General features: G+C 53.5%; 2 protein-coding genes across 2 annotated transcripts; both read right to left on the reverse strand.

The window, feature by feature from the left end:
- Nucleotides 1-6886: 6886 nt before the first annotated feature.
- On the reverse strand, nt 6887-12093 carry DOK3 (docking protein 3). The gene is given in 6 exon segments (XM_020874009.2): nt 6887-7766; nt 7867-8025; nt 8027-8040; nt 8150-8249; nt 10118-10423; nt 11722-12093. Coding segments are annotated over 6 exon segments (1518 nt in total). The 5' UTR covers nt 11980-12093; the 3' UTR covers nt 6887-7085.
- A 1703-nt stretch (nt 12094-13796) lies between these two features.
- On the reverse strand, nt 13797-19479 carry DDX41 (DEAD-box helicase 41). The gene is made up of 17 exons (XM_020874020.2): nt 19371-19479; nt 19178-19288; nt 18746-18905; nt 18591-18665; nt 18402-18462; nt 18142-18278; nt 17279-17351; nt 17023-17176; nt 16805-16941; nt 15835-15997; nt 15558-15689; nt 15234-15305; nt 15031-15127; nt 14744-14893; nt 14588-14659; nt 14362-14472; nt 13797-14186 (listed from the first exon to the last, which is right to left on the reverse strand). The coding sequence occupies exons 1-17, from the start codon at nt 19395-19397 to the stop codon at nt 14050-14052; spliced, it is 1869 nt and encodes a 622-aa protein (XP_020729679.1). The 5' UTR covers nt 19398-19479; the 3' UTR covers nt 13797-14049.
- Nucleotides 19480-21188: the final 1709 nt, after the last annotated feature.

Consider the following 21188-nt stretch of genomic DNA (forward strand, 5'->3'; position numbering starts at 1 on the left):
CACATCACTTTTCAGCAATCTCTCTTTTATTCTTTATTCTACTCTCCTTGAGGGTAAAATTCCTTGGAGTTGTCTATCACCTTTCCTCCCCGTTTTCCTCCCATTCTCTCCTGAACCCACTCAGTCAAGCTCTTGTCCCCACCAGTCCTCTGAATTAATTCCCTCTTCAAAAGGTCTCTAATGATTTCCAGGTTATTCAACCAATGGTGATTTCTCAGCTTTCCTCTTTCCCTACCTAGAAACAGCTCTGGTCAGGGTACACTCCCTTTTCCCTGTGACTTCATCCTGTCCCACTGACTGCTTCTTCTCCACCATCCTTTCTCCTGCCCTACTGAATTCTCCTTCTCCACCTCTTTTCTCAGCTCCTCATTTGCTTTCCAACATGGCCATCAGCTCTTTCCTCTCTACATTCACTCTCTGGGACCACATTCTGTTCTGTGATTATCAATAACACCTATATGCCAAGGACTCCCAACTTATATGTCCAGATCTGGCCTTCTCTAACAAACCCAGACTCCAATATCCAACAGTCTGTCAAACCTAGGATGTCTATCTCAAATCATCACTGTTGTTCAATTGCTCAATCATGTCCAACTCTTTGTGACCCTATGGACTACAACACACCTGGCTTCCCTGTCCTTCACCACCTCCCAAAGTTTGCTGAAACTCATGTCCATTGAGTCGGTGATGCCATCCAACCTCTCATCCTCTGTTGTCCCCTTCTCCTTCTGCCTTCAATCTCTCCAATGAGTCAGCTCTTCACATCAGGTGGCCAAAGTATTGCAGCTTCAGCATCAGTCAATTTAAACTTGCTATTTCTCCACCTCCCTAACTCCTTCCTCACTTTGGTAAAGTAAAAAAAGAAAAAAAAATTTTTTTAAAGAGCAGCATTATTCATCTGCCTGGTCCAGTAAAAATTATGTTTTCCTTCCTTTATTTTCTGTCTCATACTTCAGATTCTGCAAATTCCACCTTCAGAATTTGTTCCACATTTGGCTTCCATGTATGTCCCTGCCACTTCTCTCATGTCTGGACATTTTAACGGTCTCCTAAGAGAGCTCTCTGCTACTACTCTTACCCAGTCCAGAGTTCTCTCAATGCTGCAGCCAAAGTCCCCGTAAAGCAGAGATCACATCAAATCACCCTCAGCTTTTAGCATTCCAGTGGGCTGGTGTCACACTTGAAAGTAAAGTGTTTCAGATGTACGTGACACTAATAAACTTCATCCACCATGACACAATAAACTGGGTCACTCACCTCCTCGTTCACTCCATCCACTCCAGTCACTTGGCCTCCTCAGTGTTCCTCCAACACAGCAAAGGTATTCCTGCCTCAGGGCCTTTGTATTTGCGACTCCTTCTGCTTGAAACATTTTCTCCCAGATATCAAAACAACAGGCTCTCTCACTGTGTTCAGTTCTCTGCTCAGATGTCGCCTCCTCCTTTCTTGATCATCCTATCTAAAACAGCAGCCCCCGACACCTCACCTGCATAATGCACTAGTTCCTTATCCTGCCTTATTTTTTCCCTATAGCACTTACCACCGTTTGACATTATATTAAGTGTTTGTTTCTTCATTGCGCTTTGTCTGCATTAGAAAGTCAGTCCTATGAGAACAGGGGCTTGTCTGTCTTGTTCACCATCTCCCCAGTGACTGCACACAGCAGATATGAATAAACAGCTGAAGGAAGGATTGAGAAAGTGAAACAGTAAATGAGGAAAGGGCGAAGTGGCAGCCTGGGGCTCCAGGCAGTCCGCCAGCAGGAAGGGCCAGGGATCCCATTCCTTGGGATCAGGGCTCAGACCTAGGTGGAGCCCCCAGAAGAGCTCCCTGCACAGGCAGCCCCTGGGTAGGGAGGAACAGGCCGTGGGCTAGGTCACAGTGCCCCCTGGTGGTCAGGATGCCTGTAGCTGCAGGGCCAGGTCCCTAGATGTTTCCACTTTCTCTTCTACTGTCTGATTGGAACCCCACAAAAATTGCCATGAAACAGGTTTAGATTTGTAATAAAAAAGCATGCCAAAGCAACAAGAACCTACCATATAACACAGAAACTTATATTCAATATCTTGTAATAACCCATAATGGAAAAGAATTTGAAAAAGAACATATTTATGTATGCATACATACATACATATATATATATATATATATACATATATATATATATAACTGAATCACTTTGCTGTATAGTTGAAAGATAAATCAAATCAACTACACTTCAATTTAAAAATGAATATACACTGAAAATAAATTGTAAAAGAACATTCAATTGCTTAAAATTGAAAGAAAAACCATTCTATAAGTTGTGTTGGAACAATTGGTTATTGTCTTAAAAAAACAAGGCTCCACCTCATACCATATATAAAAATATATCACATATAGATTAAAATAGACTTTTATGGTACTTCACTAGTGGTCCAGTAGCTAAAACTCCTCGCTCCCAATGCAGGGGGCCTGGGTTCAATCCTTGGTCAGGGAACTAGATTCCACATGCTACAACTAAAGACCAGTGCCATCAAAGAGATAAATAAAAATAAATATTTGTGAAAATAAAGTAAAATCTACTTTTACAAGTAAAATTATAAAAGTATTAGAAGACAGTTTTAAAAAGAAGCATGCAAAAAAAAAAAAAGAAAGAAGCATGCCAGACCAAGGACCCAGAGTTCTGGATTCCAGTTCTGGCCAACATCTTGACTCTCTAGGTAACCTCCAGTGTGTCCTGGCATTCTGTGAGGTGGCAGGAGCTGACCTGCCACTGGGGCCAAGAGGTCCTTGTGAAGGTACTCTGACACCTCCTAGCTTCAGCTTGCTCAGTTGCAAGCAGCCTGATCAATCATGGGAAGACTTTGCCTGTCAGGAGGACCGTCTGTAAGTAGGGCTGAAATCTGCCTCTCAGTGTTTCCAACATTTTTCTGGGTTTTGTCCTGTGTGGCCACAAACACCATGGGATAGCACAGAATGCACCTCCCCACAACCTCCCTTCACACACTACATTTGGAGATGCCTTTTAGACACCTAGAACTCTCGTGTGCAGTTGGAATCTTAAATCTGGATCTCAGGGGCTAGATCTATGCTGAAGATATATGTTAGGAGTCATCAATATTTAGATGGCCTGTGAGATCTGGAGACCACCTTGACTCACTTAGGACTGTGGTTCTCAGCCTTGGGTGCATACTACAATTATCTGGGGAGCTGAAAAAGTGGTGCCCAAGGCCTGCCTTGACAGATGAAATTTGAGACCATATGTGTGGGCCGAGGCATCAGCATTTTAAAAAGGCTCTACTTCAAGCTTCAACAGTAAGTGAACCAGGAACTTCCAGATGTACAAGCTGGATTTAGAATAGGCAGAGGAATCAGTGATCAAATTGCCAACATCTGTTGGATCACAGAAAAAGCTAAAGAATTCCAGAAAAAGATCTACTTCTGTTTCATTGACTATGCTAAACCCTTTGACTGTGTGGATCACAACAAACTGTGGGAAATTCCTAAAGAGATGGGAATACCAGACCACCTTACCTGCCTCCTGCAAAACCTGTATGCAGGTCAAGAAGCAACAGTAGAACCAGACATGGAACAATGGACTGGTTCCAAATTAGGAAAGGAGTATGTCAATGCTGTATATTGTTACCCTGCTTATTTAACTTATATGCAGAGAACATCATGCAAAATGCCGGGCTGGATGAAACACAAGCTGGAATCAAGATTGCCAGGAGAAATCTGAGAAATAACCTCAGATATTAAGATGACATCACCCTTATGGCAGAAAGCGAAGAGGAACTAAAGAGCCTCTTGATGAAAGTGAAAGAGGAGAGTGAAAAAGCTGGCTTAAAACTCAACATTCAGAAAACTAAGATCATGGCATCCGGTCCCATCACTTCATGGCAAATAGATGGGAAAACAATGGAAACAGTGATAGACTTTATTTTCTTGGGCTCCAAAATCACTGCAGATGGTGACTGCAGCCATGAAATTAAAAGATGCTTGTTCCTTGGAAGAAAAGCTATGACCAACCTAAACAGCATAATTTAAAGCAGAGACATTACTTTGCCAACAAAGATCTGTATAGTCAAAGCTATGGTTTTTCCAGTAGTTATGTATGTACAGGTGTGGAAGCTGGACCATACAGAAGGCTGAGTGCCAAAGAATTGATGCCTTCAAACCGTGGTGTTGGAGAAGACTCTTGAGAGTCCTTTGGACAGCAAGGAAATCAAACCAGTCAATCCTAAAGGAAATAAATCCTGAATTTGCATCGAAAGGATTGATGCTGAAGCTGAAGTGCCAATCTTTTGGCCACCTGATGCAAAGAGCCAACTTGACTGCAAAAGACCCTGATGCTGGGAAAGATTGAAGGCAGGAGGAGAAGGGGTCGATACAGGATGAGATGGTTGGATGGCATCACTGACTCCATGGATATGAGTTTGAGCAAACTTTGGGAGGTGGTGAAAGACAGGGAAGCCTGGTGTGCTGCAGTCCAGGGGGTCGAAAAAAATCAGACATGACTGAACAACTGAACAACAACAGGTGATTACATATGCAGCTAGGGTTGAACTACACTGTGTCTGATGCCAAAGTTCCGCACAGAACTCAGGCAGGGAAGGTGACAGAAGAGTCTGGGAAGGAGAGACCTGTGTGGAGGAGGAAAATCAAGTGAGGACCGCATTCCAAGAAGGGGTGTGGAATGCTGCTGAGAAGTAAGGAGGGTCTAGATCACAAAGAGAGTCCAGGTTGCTTTTGTTTGGGGAAAAAGAAGGCTGGTGACCCTAATAAGAGCAATGGGATGGAGTTGTGGAGACCACCAGGAGACTGGATTTGGTTGAAAGGAGAATGGGAGGTGAGAAAGTGGAAATGAGAGTAATCAACAACTCTTTTGAGGAATTTCTCTGTGAAGAGGAAGAGAGAAATGGGGAGGTGGCTGAAGGAGAATAAGAGGTCGAGGGGAGGTTCGTTTTAAAGAAATTATAGAGCATATTTGTGTGTGGCTGGAAATGATGATGATGATGATGGAGTTAACAGGTCAAGGAGAGAGGGTACAGCTCCATTTGCCAAGCCATGGGGAAGTGAGAGGAGACGGGAGCAGACACTCTTCTGTTGTAGGGCAGGAGGGAGACTGCTGCAGATACAGCTGCTCTAGTAGATGAAGCAAAGGGAGGTCAAGGATGCTCGCTTCTGTTGGCTGCCATTTCCTAAGTAGAAATGTGAGAATGGTCAGGGATGGAGAGCAGAAGCTATGAGAGCCTTGGGGAGGAGAAAAGCAGCCAGTGTGGGGCGCAGGATCTCTGGGCAGCAAGGAGAGCCTAGCTCTTTGAGGTTTGAGATCACATCGTTAAAAAGAACACAGTCAGCCTGGTTATGGGAATTTTATGGTGGCACAGAGAATTGGGTTCACCTGAGGCTGGGGACTTTGCCCCAAAAATAGGATGGAAGGAGAGGGGAGCACAAGGCAGAATCCAAGTAATGCAAGGATGGGATTACGGACTGGAGTAGTGCAGATAATGAGAAAAGGGTCAGTGCAGGTCAGTAAGAAGGGCGAGCAGCCACATAGGCAACACTAAAGGAAGTGGGCCGGAAGGAGAGCAGGTAGCCAGAGGCAGACACTGGAAATGAGACAGTGACGATGGAGCATCACCATCATAAAGATGAAGTTCAGGATATGTCAAAGGGGTGAGCAGCTGAGGTGGTGCTGAGCTCAAGGGGCCAGAAGGCTGGATCTTTGGGGGCATTGATGCTTGTATGCATGAAGACCCAGGGATAGTGACAGGAGCAGCGGTAAGGGGAGGACAGTAAGGCAGGCAATGAAGTCTTCAAGAGACTCCTTATCTCCTTCTGGAATGTGGCCTCCTTGAAAACAGGACTGCGGCTGTCATGAACACGGCCATGGGTCCTCAGTGCCTGGCACAAAGTAGGCATTGGTGAGACTCGAATGAATGCATGTCTGGTGTATAATCTGATCTTTATCCTTGATGGCTAGGGAAGAGACTGAGGCCAGGGACTTCCCAGGAGTGTCTGTGCATTTTTTTTTTTTTTTTTGGTCTGTGCATTTTTGAGTCTCAGCGGAGACTGTTTTGGGTGTGCACATCTTTGAAGTCCCTGTCCCCTGCCCCTCCCCCGCCTCCCCAGCTCAGGCTTTCTGGTCCCTCAAAATCAGCCTCCACACTGTTTTCCCTGGTCTGACTGTGTCCCCCCACTGAGGATGAGACCCAGCTCCTTGTAGGATGATCAGGCCTCTCATGAGCGGCCAACTCAACCTCAAGCCCCTAGGAGCCCTCTGGTGCATGCTCTTCCCTTGCTCTCTGCAACCACCATGCCTACCTTCCGCCTGGAAAGCTCCAGGGCTCGCTGCCAGCCTGGGGAAGCCCTGCCTCCCCTTTACACTCAATTCAGAGGGTACATCGCCCATCAGCAAGCCTTATTTCTCCCTCTGCCCTACTACTGTCTGAGTCATTTCCACTGCGTGGACCACATGGAGCCATAATTATCTGCATTCCACTTGCCTGTCCCAGTGGACCTGAACCTCCTGGTGGCAGAGGTTGGCGCTGGGTCACGTATATCCCTGGAACCCAGCACAGGGCACTGGTGTTTGCTGCAACCCCTGTGTTTGAGGATCTGTGTGGACCTGGGCATACCACTGCCGGGAGCCTTGCTGTGTTTAGTCGCTCAGTCGTGTCTGACTCTTTTCCACCCCATGGACTGTAGCCCGCCAGGCTCCTCTGTCCATGGGATTCTCCAGGCAAGGATACTGGAGTGGGTGGCCATGCCCTCCTCCAGGGGATCTTCCCGACCCAGGGATCAAACCCAGGAATCCGGCATTGCAGGTGGATTCTTTACCATCTGACCACCAGGGAAGCCCTTAGGATGGAGATAGCACTGTGGGCCAGGAGGCTGGACAGAGAGGAGAACTAAAAAGGCTTTATTACCAGCAAATCTGTACACTATACACGGGGGGGGGGGGGGAGGGGGGCCCTCCCGCCTTGTCCCTCCAGGCTAGAGTGCGTGTGAAGGTTGCGTCCCCAGATGTCCGTGGTCCTCCCTGCCTTCTTGTCCCAGGGAGAGCGCCCTCCTCTCCTAGGGCGGCCACGCCAAGTGGTTCAGGGCCGGTCGCAGGGTGCCGGGCCCTTCTTCCGCTCTCGGCTCAGCAACGTCACCAGCTTGGCCTTGAAGCCTGAGTGCGCGCCGGGGCGGCCAGACCCCGCGGCCTCGTCGCCGTTATCCGCCAGCTCCAGCTCCAGCAACCGCCGGTACTGGCTCTCCAGGCTGCTGTCGTGGGCCGCGCCGGGCCAGCCCAGGTCCTGGCTGTTGTGGTAGATGGGGCTGGCCGGGGGGCTGCCGCCGCCCGGGCCCTCTTCCACCAGCTCCCGGCAGCCGGCGTCGGGCGCGAACAAGTTCTCGTAGAGGTGCTCAGCGGCGGCGCTCGGGGGCCCGCTGGCCCTCTTGCACACGGACGCGTAGAGCAATGCCGGCGGCTCCTCGGAAACCGCGGGGCCCAGTAGCGGCGGTAGACTCTGTGGCCCGGGCTCGGCCGCGCGCATCTTCCGCGAGCCGGGCGCCTCAGGCCGCGGGGGCCCCTCCCGCAGCTCGCCTGGAGGCTCCAGCGAGGGCAGCGAGGTGGCCCGCGGCAGAGGGCAGGGCCGGGGCCCCGGAAGCCGCTCCCGCTGGCGGGCGATGGCTGCAGCCAAGGCTCCACACAGGTCGCGGGCGCGGGCGCTGCTGAAGGCGAAGAGGCCCTCGCCCGAGTCGCAGCGGCGGCCGGCTTCAAAGGAGAACACGCCCTGGGCAGGGGGCGGCACGAGGAGTCAGCGGTTTGAGGGGCCTGGCGCCACCCGCCACCCTTCCCTGCGGGACCAGCGGGGCGGCGACCCAGCATCTCACCTTGTCGGCGCCGAACTTTCGCAGGAAGCAGTAGGGCCAGGTGTAGAGCGCCTGCGGGCTGGCCGGTTCGCTCAGCTGGAGAGCGTCCTGTCCCAGCCGCAGGAGGTAGGGCCCCTTCAGCTGGCAGCGGGTGGCTGCCTCCGTCCTCTGCACCACCACCTGGGAACTCGCCCACTGCAAGCACCGGCCGTGAGGGCCACAGACTCCCGGGTTGGGGTCCCAGAAACCTTCCCGCCCCGGCTGTGCTGGGGCTAAGGCTGCCCCCGTAATCTCCGCGACTTACCTTCCTGCCAGGAAGAGTAGATGGAGTTGTCCTCCATGGGGACTAGGCTCCTCTGCCGAGCCTCCACCTCCCCAGATCCCGAGGAACTCTCCCCTGTGCCCTAGGGAATAGGACAAGGTCAGAGGTTAGTGCCCCTCCTCCCCATTCCCATATCCTTTCCCTGGGGTCTGTGACAAGCAGGGGCACCCAGCGACCTGAGTGTTGGTCCCAGTTCTGCCCGTAACACAGTGCACGGCCCTGGGCCCCACTCTGAGCCTATTTCCCCACCGGCTGCCCCTTTTAGGGTGCTGAGAGCTGTAAAGCGAAGGGCACACATGAAGATGTCCTCCATCGCCCCTGAGGTTGGCCAGGGACTGGGCCAGTCTGTCTGTGCCCCTGACACCTTGGAGCAGTAAACGGGTGGGAGCCTCAAGGGGGGACCCCACGAGTGAATGGCAGCTGTTCCTCCCATCTTTGACCTCTCCCCATCTTCCCCAACATTCTTCAGGCTCTGACCCTTAGCATCTCCATCATGACCCCCTTGGCCCATGATACCACGTGCCATGCCATGCTAAGTCATTTCAGTGTCTGACTCTTTGTGACTCTATGGACCAGAGCCCACCAGGCTCCTCGGTTTGTGGGATTCTCCAGGCAAGAATACTGGAGAAGGGTTGCCATGCCCTCCTTTGGGGATCTTCCCAACCCAGGGATTGAACCCAGGTCTTCTGCCTTGCAGGTGGATTCTTTAGCATCAGAGCCACCAGGGAAACCCCAAGATACCATAGCCAGGGTCAAATGCAATGCCTTCCCACTGGTCTCTTTGCTCCTTTTTATTTACCTTTTTTTTTAAATCAAAAGAATTGTGGTAAAATACACAACACAAAACTGACCATTTTAACCATTTTAAAGTGGATGGAGATGTAATTCAGAACTTTTTCATTACTCCAAATGGAAATCCTGTACCCATTAAGTCTTTGCTTTCTATTCCCTTCTCTCCTCAGCCCTGGCAACCTGTAAGCTGCTTTCTGTAACTATGGATTTGTCTATTCTGGGTATTTCATGTAAATGGAATCACACAGTGTGTGGCCTTTCGTGTCTAGCTGTTCTGACTTAGCATGTTTCCAGTGTCCACCCATGTTGTAGCATGTATCAGTACTTCATTCTTTTTTAAGTAATGTTCTGTTGTATGGATAGACTACATTCAGTTTATCCATTCATCCGTTGATGGACATGTGGGTGGTTTGCATCTTTGGGCTACTGTGAACAATGCTGCACTAAAGATTCTCATGCAAGTTTTGTTTGAACACCTGTTTCAGTTCTCTTGGGTCTACGCCTAGGAGGAGAATTGCTAGGTCATATGTTAACTTTGTTTAATTTTTGAGGAACTGCCACTCATTTCCTTTTGGTCCATCAGAGACCCTGCAAAGCTTTAAAACACTCAGTTTCTGGGTCCAACTCCCCAGAGGCTTCCCCTCTTGCTCAGAATAAAAGCCCAGACTCCACAAGTGGCCCAGCACAGTTTCAGTTGGCTCCCACTAACTTCTCCACTGTTGCCTCCTCCTGGGTCCCCTCTCCCTCCTTACCCTGTGACCACACTGGCCTTTCTGCTCCTTGAATATCAAGCTTTTCCCTGCCTCAGGGCCCTTGCCCACGCTGCTCACTCTTTTCAGGAGCCTTCTCAGACCGGTGTTTAGGACACTCTTTTCTCAGATCTTTGCCTGGTGGGTTATTTGTCCTCTCCTGAGAAGTCTTCCTGGACTATCCTGTCTAACATCCCCCTACTCATTCATGGTCCCACTCAGCCTCTCATATTCTCCATAGCATGCATGGCCATCTGAGATTTGTTCTGTGGGTTTCTGGGCTGTATCCCAGGCTTCTAGGTGCTTGCTGAGTGATGGGATGTGAATGAGCATGGGGATGAACAAGGTGTGGGTGAAATGGTCTCCCCGGCCCACCCCTAGATGCCTTACCCACCTGCCCTGTGCTTACCGGGAAGGCCAGCTGACAGATGGGGCCCATCCATGCCTGGCGATGTTCTGCAGCCAGCAGGTGGCTTCGCTCCGTGGTGGTAAGCAGGAAGGCACCAGTGTCCCGGGGGCAGCTCTCACCATCAGCCGGTAGCACGGACACGCAGTCAGCCAGGCGGATGATCCGCCGTTCTCCCCGCCGGCCAGGCCCTGCAGACCTGTCACCTGCTGGCCCCAGGCCACCATCCCGGACCTCCCAGCTCTCTAGCCGGGCCACGCCCGAGGGGCCTCCTGCATAGAGTAGACCCCATACCTTCCGCCAGCACTTCTGCAGAAGATAAAAATGGGGGAGATGACCCTCAAGTGGCAGTTCTCAACCTGCAGCTCAACCCCACACAAGCCAGTCAGCCAGTGCTCCTGGCCACCCAAGGTAGCCTCCAACTCCCCACTCTTCAGGCCATGTGAAAGTGAAGTGTTGCCCACTTGTGTCTGACTCTTTGTGACCCTATGGACTGTAGCTCACCAGCCTCCTCTGGGCATGGGATTTTCTAGGCAAGAATACTGGAGTGGGTTGCCATTTCCTTCTCCAGGGGATCTTCCTGGCCTAGGGATTGAACCCGGGTCTCCTGCACTGCAGGCAGATTCTTTACCATCTGAGCCACCAGGGAAGCCCAGGATGCCTTGCCAGAGCTGGCTTGGCAAGGGGGAAAGCCTGTATTTGGAGTCAGTCAGCCCTAGGTTCACATCTACCCCCACGCTTTCCCAACTGTGACCCCCATAAGCACTAGTATCTTTGTCTCTCAAAGGTCATGAGGGGGGACTTCCCTGGTGGTCCAGCGGCTAGGACTCCATGCTCCCAATGCAGGGGCCTGGGTCTGATCCCTGGTCGGGGAACTGGATCCCACATGTGGCAAGCAAAACATCCTGCACGCCACCACTGAGATCCAGCATGGTCAAATAAATAATAAAATAAAATACTTAAAAAACAAAAGGTTGTGAGACCACACGAGGTTGGGGCTTCTACTGGATAATATCTAGAGGCTAGAGCAGCCCACCCGACACCCCTGCTTTGTCGGTGCCCCCACCACCTGCAAAGAAAAGGTCAGTTAGGCCAGGGCAAGGGCTGGGGTGGGAGGGAGGCCTCGGTCTCATGATGGCAAGGAAGGAAACATGCAAATAATTCCGAGCAAAGGAAACAGACGGTTTATCTGCCTGGGCAGCAGCTGCAGCTGAGCTATGGGTGTGCAGGGCCGGCGATCTCAGGACAGGCCTGGGAAGAGCCGAGCCTTCTTCGGCAGGATGGAGCTCCACTTTTAGGGGCTCCTCCAGCTCAGCCCCCAGCCCTCTCAGGGGCCACAGTGCCACTAGTAGGTGGGATGGAAGGCTGTTGGATTAGCCAGTCCCTCACCTCTGCTTTGCCCCAAGGGTGGCATTACCGGCTCCCTGCTCTTGGTTTCTCACCTGTAAATGAGGCAGGGTCTCGCTGAGGCTGAACTTCTCCACACCCAGGTTGGATTCCCCGCCCTGATGCCTACCCGCTTTCTCCCAATCCTAGTGGCCTGTCCGAATCTGGGACAGAGGCCCACCACCTGTCCCAGGCGGCCGCCTGGCAGCCAGGGTGCCCACCTTGCCGAACTTGATGTGCTGCTGGTAGAGGATGCCGTCCTTGACAGGGGTCTCCCGAGGCTCCATGGCCGCGGCCGGGCCCCAGGGCCGCCACTCCGAGGACCTGAGGAGACTGATGACGGACGGGCAGGAGGGGAACTCCTCACACTTCCCCTTCTGGCCACTTCCCCCTCCCTCTGTCCAGAGAGGCAGCTGCAAGGCCTGGGGGAGGGGAGCCCTGCCTACTGTAAAAGAGATAGAATGGGGTGGGGAGGGCATCCCACATTTCTCCCTTGGGGTTCCAGGTACCCCACTAGGGCCAGGCAGGGGCCTCAGACCACCTGAGGGCAGATGATCCCTGCCTGTCCCGGCCAGCTGGGTGTGAGCCTCTGACCGCAGGCTGGTTCCCGAGTCATGAGCTCAGACTCCTCCCCCATCCTGGGGCAGTTGTGTACCCTGGGGCCTGGCATGCCCACAGCCTGGTCCCACCCCAGGACCTTTAGCCAGATGGTCAAACTCCTTGCTTTCCCATTCAAGAGTCCTAGTTGGTCGGCCTGTCTTTATGCTGGAAAACAGTTCTAACAATCACTTGATCCTCTCCATTTCACAGCTCCTGTCTATTGCCAGCCTTGGCATCTTCCCATTGAACCATGGACCCACCTGGGCCCATCCGGCCCTTTCTGCCATCCCCAAACCAACCCATCCCTTCCCTTCCTAAACGCTGCCTGGCTCCCAGTGCCCTCAGGTCTAGCTTGGACTCCTGGGCCCAGCACTCGAGGAGTATTCTCTCCTCCACCTCCCCATGCCTGGCCCCTTCAGGGCGCCTCTCACTGTGCTCCTCAGGGCACTGGGCCTTCTTCCTCCAGGAGGTCTCCCTGGACCACCCCACGCTATCTTGAGAGCACAAAGGCCCCAGCCCTCACAGCACAGCCCCAGCCACATGAGGGTGGCACACCCCTGCCGAGTTCCCTGGAGAGCTCATATGCTTTTTTTTTTTGTCGTTATTTTGCTTTTTTTTTTTTAAGCTTTGTTTCTTGCTGGGGCTCTTTCTAAGCCTTTCCTTGCTGGAGGCCAGTTATCTGAGCTCTGCTTGTGAATCTGAATTCTGGAGACAGCCTCGTGTCACTTATCCCGTGCCACTTCTACAAAAGAATGTGTGAACAGGCCAAATACTGTTTGGGGGGCCACATGTGGGCTGTGCAGCTTCTCTGGCAGGAAATCCAGGGCCTCGTTCACCTGGCTTTGGGCCCGTTATGGCCCCAGCAGCCTGACACCATGTCCTTTGCATTCTCATTGCCATTTCACCGATGAGGAAATCAAGACTCAGAAACATTAAGTAACTTGCCCAAGGCCACACACCAAGTGACAAGCATGACTCAAACAACTGCTGTCCTGCTGGGATAAGCATGTGGCCTTGTACAGGCAGTGCCTGGCACAGCGGAGCTGCCACCTGGGCTTTTTTTTCTTTCTACCCGTAGCAAGATGCTGAAATCCTGGCCCATTTGCTAGCAGTCCCGTGACTGCGGCCTGCATTTACTCACGGCTTATCTTCTGTTCCACTCACTTGTGAACTTCCCAGAGGGCATCTGTCTGGCTCACCTAGGTCCTGAGCCCAGCACATAGCTGGGTCAGTGGGTGCATGTGGCCTGGACGCATGTGGCAGTCCTATGGCATTTGCTGCCCACTTGGCAAACAGCAGAGGCCTCCCTACTGGGAGCCTGTGTGGGCAGGGGGCCTGAGGCAGGATGTTTCCAAAGGGCCTTAGGAGAAGCCCCGGGGAACTTTACCCATTGACAGGAAAAGGGAGGCTGGGGCAGGGCTGGAGGTTCTAACAGCCAACCAGAAAGACTGGAAACCCCAACCAAACATTTCCCTCTGGTCTATCGGGGGTGGTACTTCTCTGAGTCACAATAGAGGAAATTTACCCTAAGCATCCACAGGAGGCCCTAGGCAATCAGCTCCTTCCACAACTCAGTACCAGCAGGTTTTGGCAGTGGTGGTGGGAGATACCAAGGTCCCAGCTCAGAAGGGCGCTGGAGGCCAGAGGGTGAGGCCTGCCTAGGTAGCACGACGCAGACAAGGTGAAACACAGAGGCTGAGACCAGAAAGGCTTGTGCTTTAATGGCAGCTAGGGTAAAGGGGAGCAAAAATAGTACTTCTGGGGGGCACAGTGAGCAGGCAGCCAGGTCCAGCCTGGCCCAACCCAGGCCAGCTGAGCCGAGGTTGCTGTCTTCTTGTCCACGGGGCAGGTGTGTGTGTGTGTGTGTTGGCGGGGGGGAGGGGGTGGTGGTGATGGCTGGAGCTCCAGGGACAGAGGCCCCTCGCAAAGGAGGAGGGGTGGCAGCCAGCTCAGAAGTCCATGGAACTGTGGGCCAGGTAGTCCTTGCGGCCGATGTTGCTAACCTGCTTCGTCTGCATGGCTTCGAGCTTGGGGCAGTCCGTGATCCGATGGCCCAGGCCCCCACAGAAGGCGCAGCCACGCTCTTCTGTGGGAATGGGGGACCAGGGGAGGGATGGTCAGCACGCTGATGGGGCCAGCCTCCATACCCCAGACCGTGGGCCACCCCATCAGACCCCCAGTCCACCAAGGGGCAGCATGCACTTGTTCCATGGTGTTCTCGACTGTCCCCACCGGACTAGGGTCCTTCCACCCCGCGTCACCTCCGATGACCAGCATAGACTCGTCCCCACAGTGCAGGACTTGCAGGACGGGTGGAACCTTCTGTTTGGCCTCCAGCAGCAGGGCTTTGAGATCCATCAGCACTGACTCATCTGTGGGGATAGTGGGGAGCCTTCAGGTCCAACCCTGGGCCCTGCAGCCAGAACCTGAGAGGTCACAGGTGGAGGACCCAGGAGATGGCCTTGGTGGCCTCGGAGGCAGACTCACCACAGGCCTTGTTGATGAAGGTGGTGGCAATGCCCGTGTTTCCTGAGCGCCCAGTTCGGCCAATACGGTGCACTGCAGAGAGAGGGGACAGAGCATGTGGCCCCCTCTCCAGGGGCTAGGGCTGAGCCCTCAACTCCAGCCTCCCAAATACCCCACCATAGTTCTCGATCTCCTCAGGCATATCATAATTGATGACGTGCTGGATGGCAGGGAAGTCCAAGCCCTTGGAGGCTACATCCGTGGCCACAAGGACATCCTTCTTGCCCTCCCTGAATGCCTCGATAGCCTTGGTCCGTTCCTCCTGGTCTGGAAAGGGTCAGGCAGGAACTGTTAGGGCGACAGCAGTGGTCTGGGGAGGAGTGGCAGGCTGTCCAGGTGGGGAAGGGATAAGATGAGGGGCTGCTATGGTAGTGGGGTCCCTGCCTAGGACATCCCACCCTGACCTTTGCCCCCATGGATGGCAACAGCCTCTACTCCCTTGAGCAGCAAGTACTCATGGATGGCGTCCACATCTGCTTTCTTCTCTGCAAAGATGAGCACCTGTCCGGAAAAAGTCAACTCTGGTCACAGGGGCTGACTCCTGGGTGCTCCCTATGACCATTCCCCTGCATGTTGCCCCCCGGCCAGCCTGGCTGGCAGCACTCACGGGCGGTGGTGTCTTCTGCAGGCACTCAAGCAAGTACACCATCTTGGCTTCCTCCTTCACATATTCCACTTCCTATCACCACCGGGATCAGGTCAGGTGGTCCTGAGAACAGGCTCACCAGCCCTGGCCCTGCCACAGAGAATGGGTCCCCAGTCCTAGCTGGGAGGTGACCAGAAGCCCCTTGCCAAGGGCGGGGCACTATAAGAAGGCTTCCTTCTAAGGGCCGAGGCTGTGAATGAAACCCCCGGTGCCCACCTGGCTCTGATCAGTTCCCGGGAGCCTTGGAAGACCCCGCCCTCCCAGGTGAGACTGCCTAGCAGGTACCTGGATGACATCCAGGCTGGCGGCCCCGGCACGCCCCACGTTGATCGTGACAGGCTTTACCAGGGCACTTTTGGCAAAGTTCTGAATCTTCTTGGGCATGGTGGCGCTGAAGAGGAGGGTCTGTCGCTGGCCCTGAGAAAGAAGAGGACATGTGGGGGGTGGGGGGGAGGCTGAGGGGCTGGGACAGTGGGTGGGCCTCAGGGCCCTTCAGAGTTGAATGTGGTGTGTGTGGTGGGGGAACGGTGGGGGAACGTCCTGGCCAGGTGGGGAAGGGCACCTTGAAGTAGGAGAAGATTGTGCGGATGTCGCCCTCGAAGCCCATGTCGATCATGCGGTCAGCCTCATCCAGGGCCAAGTAACGACAGATGTCCAGGCTGACCATCTTCTTCTGCAACAGATCCATGAGGCGCCCAGGGGTGGCCACCATCATGTGCACACCACTGGGGACCAAGGAGAGACACTAAGGCAGAGCCACCTGCTCGACCGTACCTAGAGGCCGGCAGCCCGCCTTGTTCTGCCTGCCAGTTTCCTTCCTGTTTCTCCTTGCTTGTCCCTCCTTGTCACTGCCACCACCTTGCTCTCCAAACAGAACAAGGCTCTCCTGGAGAGCATTACAGCCTTCTTTGCTAGACCCCAGCCATATGGTCACCTCTGCCTTGCACGCCCGTCCCCTGATCACCCTTCTGCCCCTAGGAGGGCTGAATCTTCAGATAGTTTCAGTTGTGCATCCACAGCTCCCTCTGTAGGCCTCAGTGGGACCACCTTCCTGGTACACTGAACTCATCTTTTCCATGGCTGCATCTTCCCTGACTAGCAATGCCTATGAAACAGGGACTGGGTTTGGCCTGTCTACAACCCTGGACATGTAGTGATGTGCTGTCTGTCAGGAACTGCACTGTGTGTAAAGGACACAGGCCCAGCCACACCTCAGAGCCTCAGCCTCCTTCATAGATCACACTGGACAACCTGATTGTCCTGGACACCCCAGGCCCTCCACCTCTCTGCCTTCTGCCTGGAATACCCTGACTCCCTGACCTCCCAGATGCCCCAGTTCCATCTGCTGTGGTCCCAGAGTACTTTAGCACCTTCCTCTGTCCCAACCCACCTCCCCATTAGACTGGGGGCTCCTTGAGGGCTGAGCCCATGGGCGGCCTCTGCAAGGCTCTGCTGAGTAGCTGAAGCAAAGGGTCTTTTGGCATGTCAAGGGGTTCTGAGGAAACCCTTGGGGCAGGATTACTTAGACTCACTGTCGGATGGTCTCCATCTGCTCTTTGACGGACATGCCCCCGATGCAGAGGGCACAGCGCAGGAGCGGTGAGCTGTCTTCCTGCAGTAGGCGGCAATAGTACTCCAGGATGCCGTGGGTCTGTCGGGCCAGCTCCCGCTGCAGGCACAGGGGCAGTGGCTGGCACCAGAGGTGGCTCCCTCCCTCTTGCACCCTGCCCTCCAGGCCAGCCTCTCTTACCGAAGGGCAGATAATGAGTCCATAGGGCCCTTCACGCTTAGAGAAAGGTAACCTTTTCTCTTGTTCCAGGCAGAACATGATGACAGGCAAAGTGAACACCAGTGTCTTGCCTGAACCGGTAAAGGCTATGCCTATCATGTCACGGCCAGACAGACTGGTGAGAGAAGAGAGGCCGGAGGGTCAGGCTCGGTGGAAAACAAAGATTGCTTCTCATCCAGTGACTGCTCCTCCCCAAGACTGTCAGGTTCACACTCACATGGTGGGAATTCCCTGGATCTGAATGGGTGTTGGGTGGTGGATGCCCTTCTTCTTCAGGCCTCTCAGGATGGCTACAGAAAACAACCTGGCTTCATTTTTGTGTTTCACAGGATAAGCGACACAGGCCCCTAATGCCTATAAAATTGGCACTATGCCCCTCACGTTACAAATGATGAAACTAAGACAACAGACAGAAAGACAGACACACAAACTTGTCCAAGGCTTCTAGGCTAAGTGGAGGCAGGATTCACACCCAGTTCTGTTTAAGGCCATCATCACTCGCCCACCAAAGCTCCCTAATGGCAGAGGTTATGAAATATGAACAGCTGAATGACTGAAAAAGAAGCATAAAGACGAATTCCTCCTTCTCCACTGACTAGACCTGATGCAGCAGCTTCTGGATTTGGGGGGAGGGGGGCCTAGGATGCAACCTCACAGATGTTTCACTATTAAAATGTGGTGCATGTTTCATGATCACAATGTGGTACTGCAGACTTCCCTGGGGGTACAGCGGATAAAAATCTGCCTGCCGATGCAGGGAATGCGGGTTTGACCCCTGGTGTGGGAAGATTCCACATGCTGTGGAACAACTAAAGCCTGTGTGCCACAACTACTGAGCCTGCATGCCACAACCAATGAAGCCGCACGCCACAACTTCTGAGCCAGTGTGCTGCAACTACTGAAGCCTGAGTGCCTAGAGCCTGTGCTCCACAACAAGAGAAGCTCCACAATGAGAAGCCTGTGCACTGCAACAAAGGGTAGCCCCTGCTAGCTCCAACTAGAGAAAGCCTGTGCACAGGAACAAAAGACCCAGCACAGCCTGTTGCATATAATGTGCTGGTGCTTCCGGCTCCCAGGTACCTGCAGGAAATTTCATTTCCTTGAAGCTCTTAATGGGTGGTGGGATGCTATCGCCTTCCACCAAGATGTGGTACTTCTTCCGGACACGTTCATGCCGCTCTTCAGACATACTCAGGACGTAACGGGGTGGTGTCCAACTGTGGGTGGGTGACAAGGGTCAAGACAGCCCCTGGGCACACCTGGCTTTGGGGTGTCCCTTCCAGTCTCAGCCACCTACCATCCCAAGTAAGAGGAACCAACTGCAGACAGGAAAGACGTACCTAGTTTTGATTGGATCGTCGTATGTGATTCCCTTAGCCATCTCCTTCACTGACATCAAAGCTGAGGAAACAGATGTGGCTCAAGGCTGGCTCCTGCCTCCCAGAGGCCAGGCCCCTTGAAATGGAACATGCCTGGGGTTGAGGGAGGAGGCTCAGTTCACCTCCTCTCTGCCCTGCCTACAGTCATACCTCGACCTTCGGCCACACTCTCCAGGATTTTCTCCTCTTCCTTCAGCTGCTTCTCTTTGGCAGACTCCTTGCGGGCTGACAAAAGAAACAGAAGGTGTCAGAGAGACACCAAAGCCGTGCGCCATGCTGAGCCTCCGGTCTGCTGCCCAGCCCACCTTCAGCCTTCTCTTTGAGATGCTGGTGCTGATCCAAGAGGCTGACTTTGGATTGAGGACCCAACGGGATGTCGTCCTCATCTCCTCGGGGCTCACTGCCGCTGTCCTGCTGCTCCTCTTCCGCAGCTCCCTTGCGTCTTCGCTGCAGCAGCTTCTGGAGCTGAGGTTCCACCAGTGCCCCTCAGAGCCAAGCCCAACGCAAAGTGGGGCATCGGGCCCGGGGGCCTGCGTCAGGATCCTGGCTTTTGGGAGAGTGTCCTGTGCTCGGAGGCGCAGAGCTGCCCCACTCCTCAGATGAGATTGCCAGTTCCTCGTCTGCCTGGGGACCACGCTCCCGCGTACTGACGCCTCACTCCGCGCACCCGGGGCCACCCTCCATCGCATCGCTAAACCCCCATCTCCTGCCCTCCTCCCGCGACCCAGGGTCCTCACCAGCAGTTGCCGGCGCTGTCGCAACGGCACGTACGGCACGTAGTCCTCGTCGTCCTCATCCTCTGCCTCGGAGCGGCTTCCTGTGGCAGTCGCCTCGTCGGTGCGAGCCCGCTGCAGACACACACAAGTCAGACCCGGACCCCCGGCCTTTACCTTCGCTCTCCACCCGCGCGGACCCCAATCTCTCTCCCACCTTCCGCTCAGGTTCCGATTCCGCCATCCTTTGCTGCACGCATGCGCACCACAGTAAAGCCCCGCCCCACCTATGATGAAACCCAATCAGGTGTAAGGAAGCGGACGTCGGCACCTAGCAACGACCTCTGAGTGCCGGATCGCGGAGAAGGACAAATTTTCTCCTAAGCGTCGGTCGTGCGGTGCGGTGTCCCCGCCCACTGTAGGCGGCTACGCAGCTGTTGCCGGGGCTGAGGGCGAAAGCGTCAGGCAAGGCATTGTGTGACTCTGTAGCATTTCGAGCATGCGCTAAAAGCTCAAACCGAGCCGGGTAGAAGCGAGGAAACCGCCGTTCCCCAAGAGGGAGGCCTGCCGGCTGCCCAGCCTCGCCCAGGGCGTGACGTCACTCGGCACGCCCTCGCTTGTGGACACTGCGCCCTCTCCTGGCGGGAAGCTCAGAGACCAGGCTAACTGGGATGCCGGCCTGGACTCTATCCTGCTCCTATTAACCCGCACCAGCCAAGGCAGGCAGGGCAGGATGGGGCTTGAAGAGTAAGTGACTCAACACACACGCTGCCGCTGACTGGTGAGAATACTGGTGGTGGTATCTGTGTGAAACACCTATGTTCAGAGTGGCGAGGGATAAACAAAATGATGACTGTGGTTTTAAACTGAGGGCCTGTATATGTATGCAAACGATTATCATTCTAAATGCCATAATAGAGCTGCGAGAGTAACTGGGGAACCAAAGAAGACTTTGAGGAGACCTGGATCTGAAGTTATAGGGAAGTGAGGAATCTCAGAGCTGCTGGGAGGGCAGGAGAGGGAGAGGCTTCCTGATAAGAGGGTCTCAGTCAGTTCAGTTCAGTCGCTCAGTCGTGTCCGATTCTTTGCGACCCCATGAATCGCAGCACGCCAGGCCTCCCTGTCCATCACCAGCTCCCGGAGTTTACTCAAGCTCATGCCCATCGAGTCGGTGAGGCCATCCAGCCATCTCATCATCAGGGTCTTTTCCAATGAGTCAACTCTTCGCATCAGGTGGCCAAAGTATTGGAGTTTCAGCTTCAGCATCAGTCCTTCCAATGAACACCCAGGACTTATCTCCTTCAGGATGGACTGGTTGGATCTCCTTGCAGTCCAAGGGACTCTCAAGAGTCTTCTCCAACACCACCGTTCAAAAGCATCAATTCTTTGGCACTCAGCTTTCTTCACAGTCCAACTCTCACATCCATACATGACCACTGGAAGAACCATAGCCTTGACCAGATGGACCTTTGTTGGCAAAGTAATGTCTCTGCTTTTTAATGTGCTGTCTAGGTTGGTCATAACTTTCCTTCCAAGGAGTAAGCGTCTTTTAATTCCATGGCTGCAGTCACCATCCGCAGTGATTTTGGAGCCCAAAAAAGTAGTCTGACTGTTTCCACTGCCTCCCCATCTATTTCCCATGAGGTGATGATCTTAGTTTTCTGAATGTTAAGCTTTAAATCAACTTTTTCACTCTCCTCTTTCACTTTCATCAAGAGGCTTTTTAGTTCCTCTTCACTCTCTGCCATAAGGGTGGTGTCATCTGCATATCTGAGGTTATTAATATTTCTCCCAGCAATTTTGATTCCAGCTTGTGCATCTTCCAGCCCAGCGTTTCTCATGATGTACTCTGCATACATGAGTTTAAAAACAAAAAGAAAGGTGCCCTGTCTGGACAGCCAAACCATTCAGGCCTGATAACCATTCAACTAGATAAGAGGGTCTAGCAGGAGTCAAGTTCTGGCCATGCCCAAGTCTCTTAGTGAACAGAGAGATGTGGCCTGTGTAGGGTAGGATAATCAGAGTTAAGGCTGGA

The sequence above is a fragment of the Odocoileus virginianus genome, chromosome 3 (assembly GCF_023699985.2).
Source record: "Odocoileus virginianus isolate 20LAN1187 ecotype Illinois chromosome 3, Ovbor_1.2, whole genome shotgun sequence".
Lineage (NCBI taxonomy): Eukaryota > Metazoa > Chordata > Mammalia > Artiodactyla > Cervidae > Odocoileus > Odocoileus virginianus.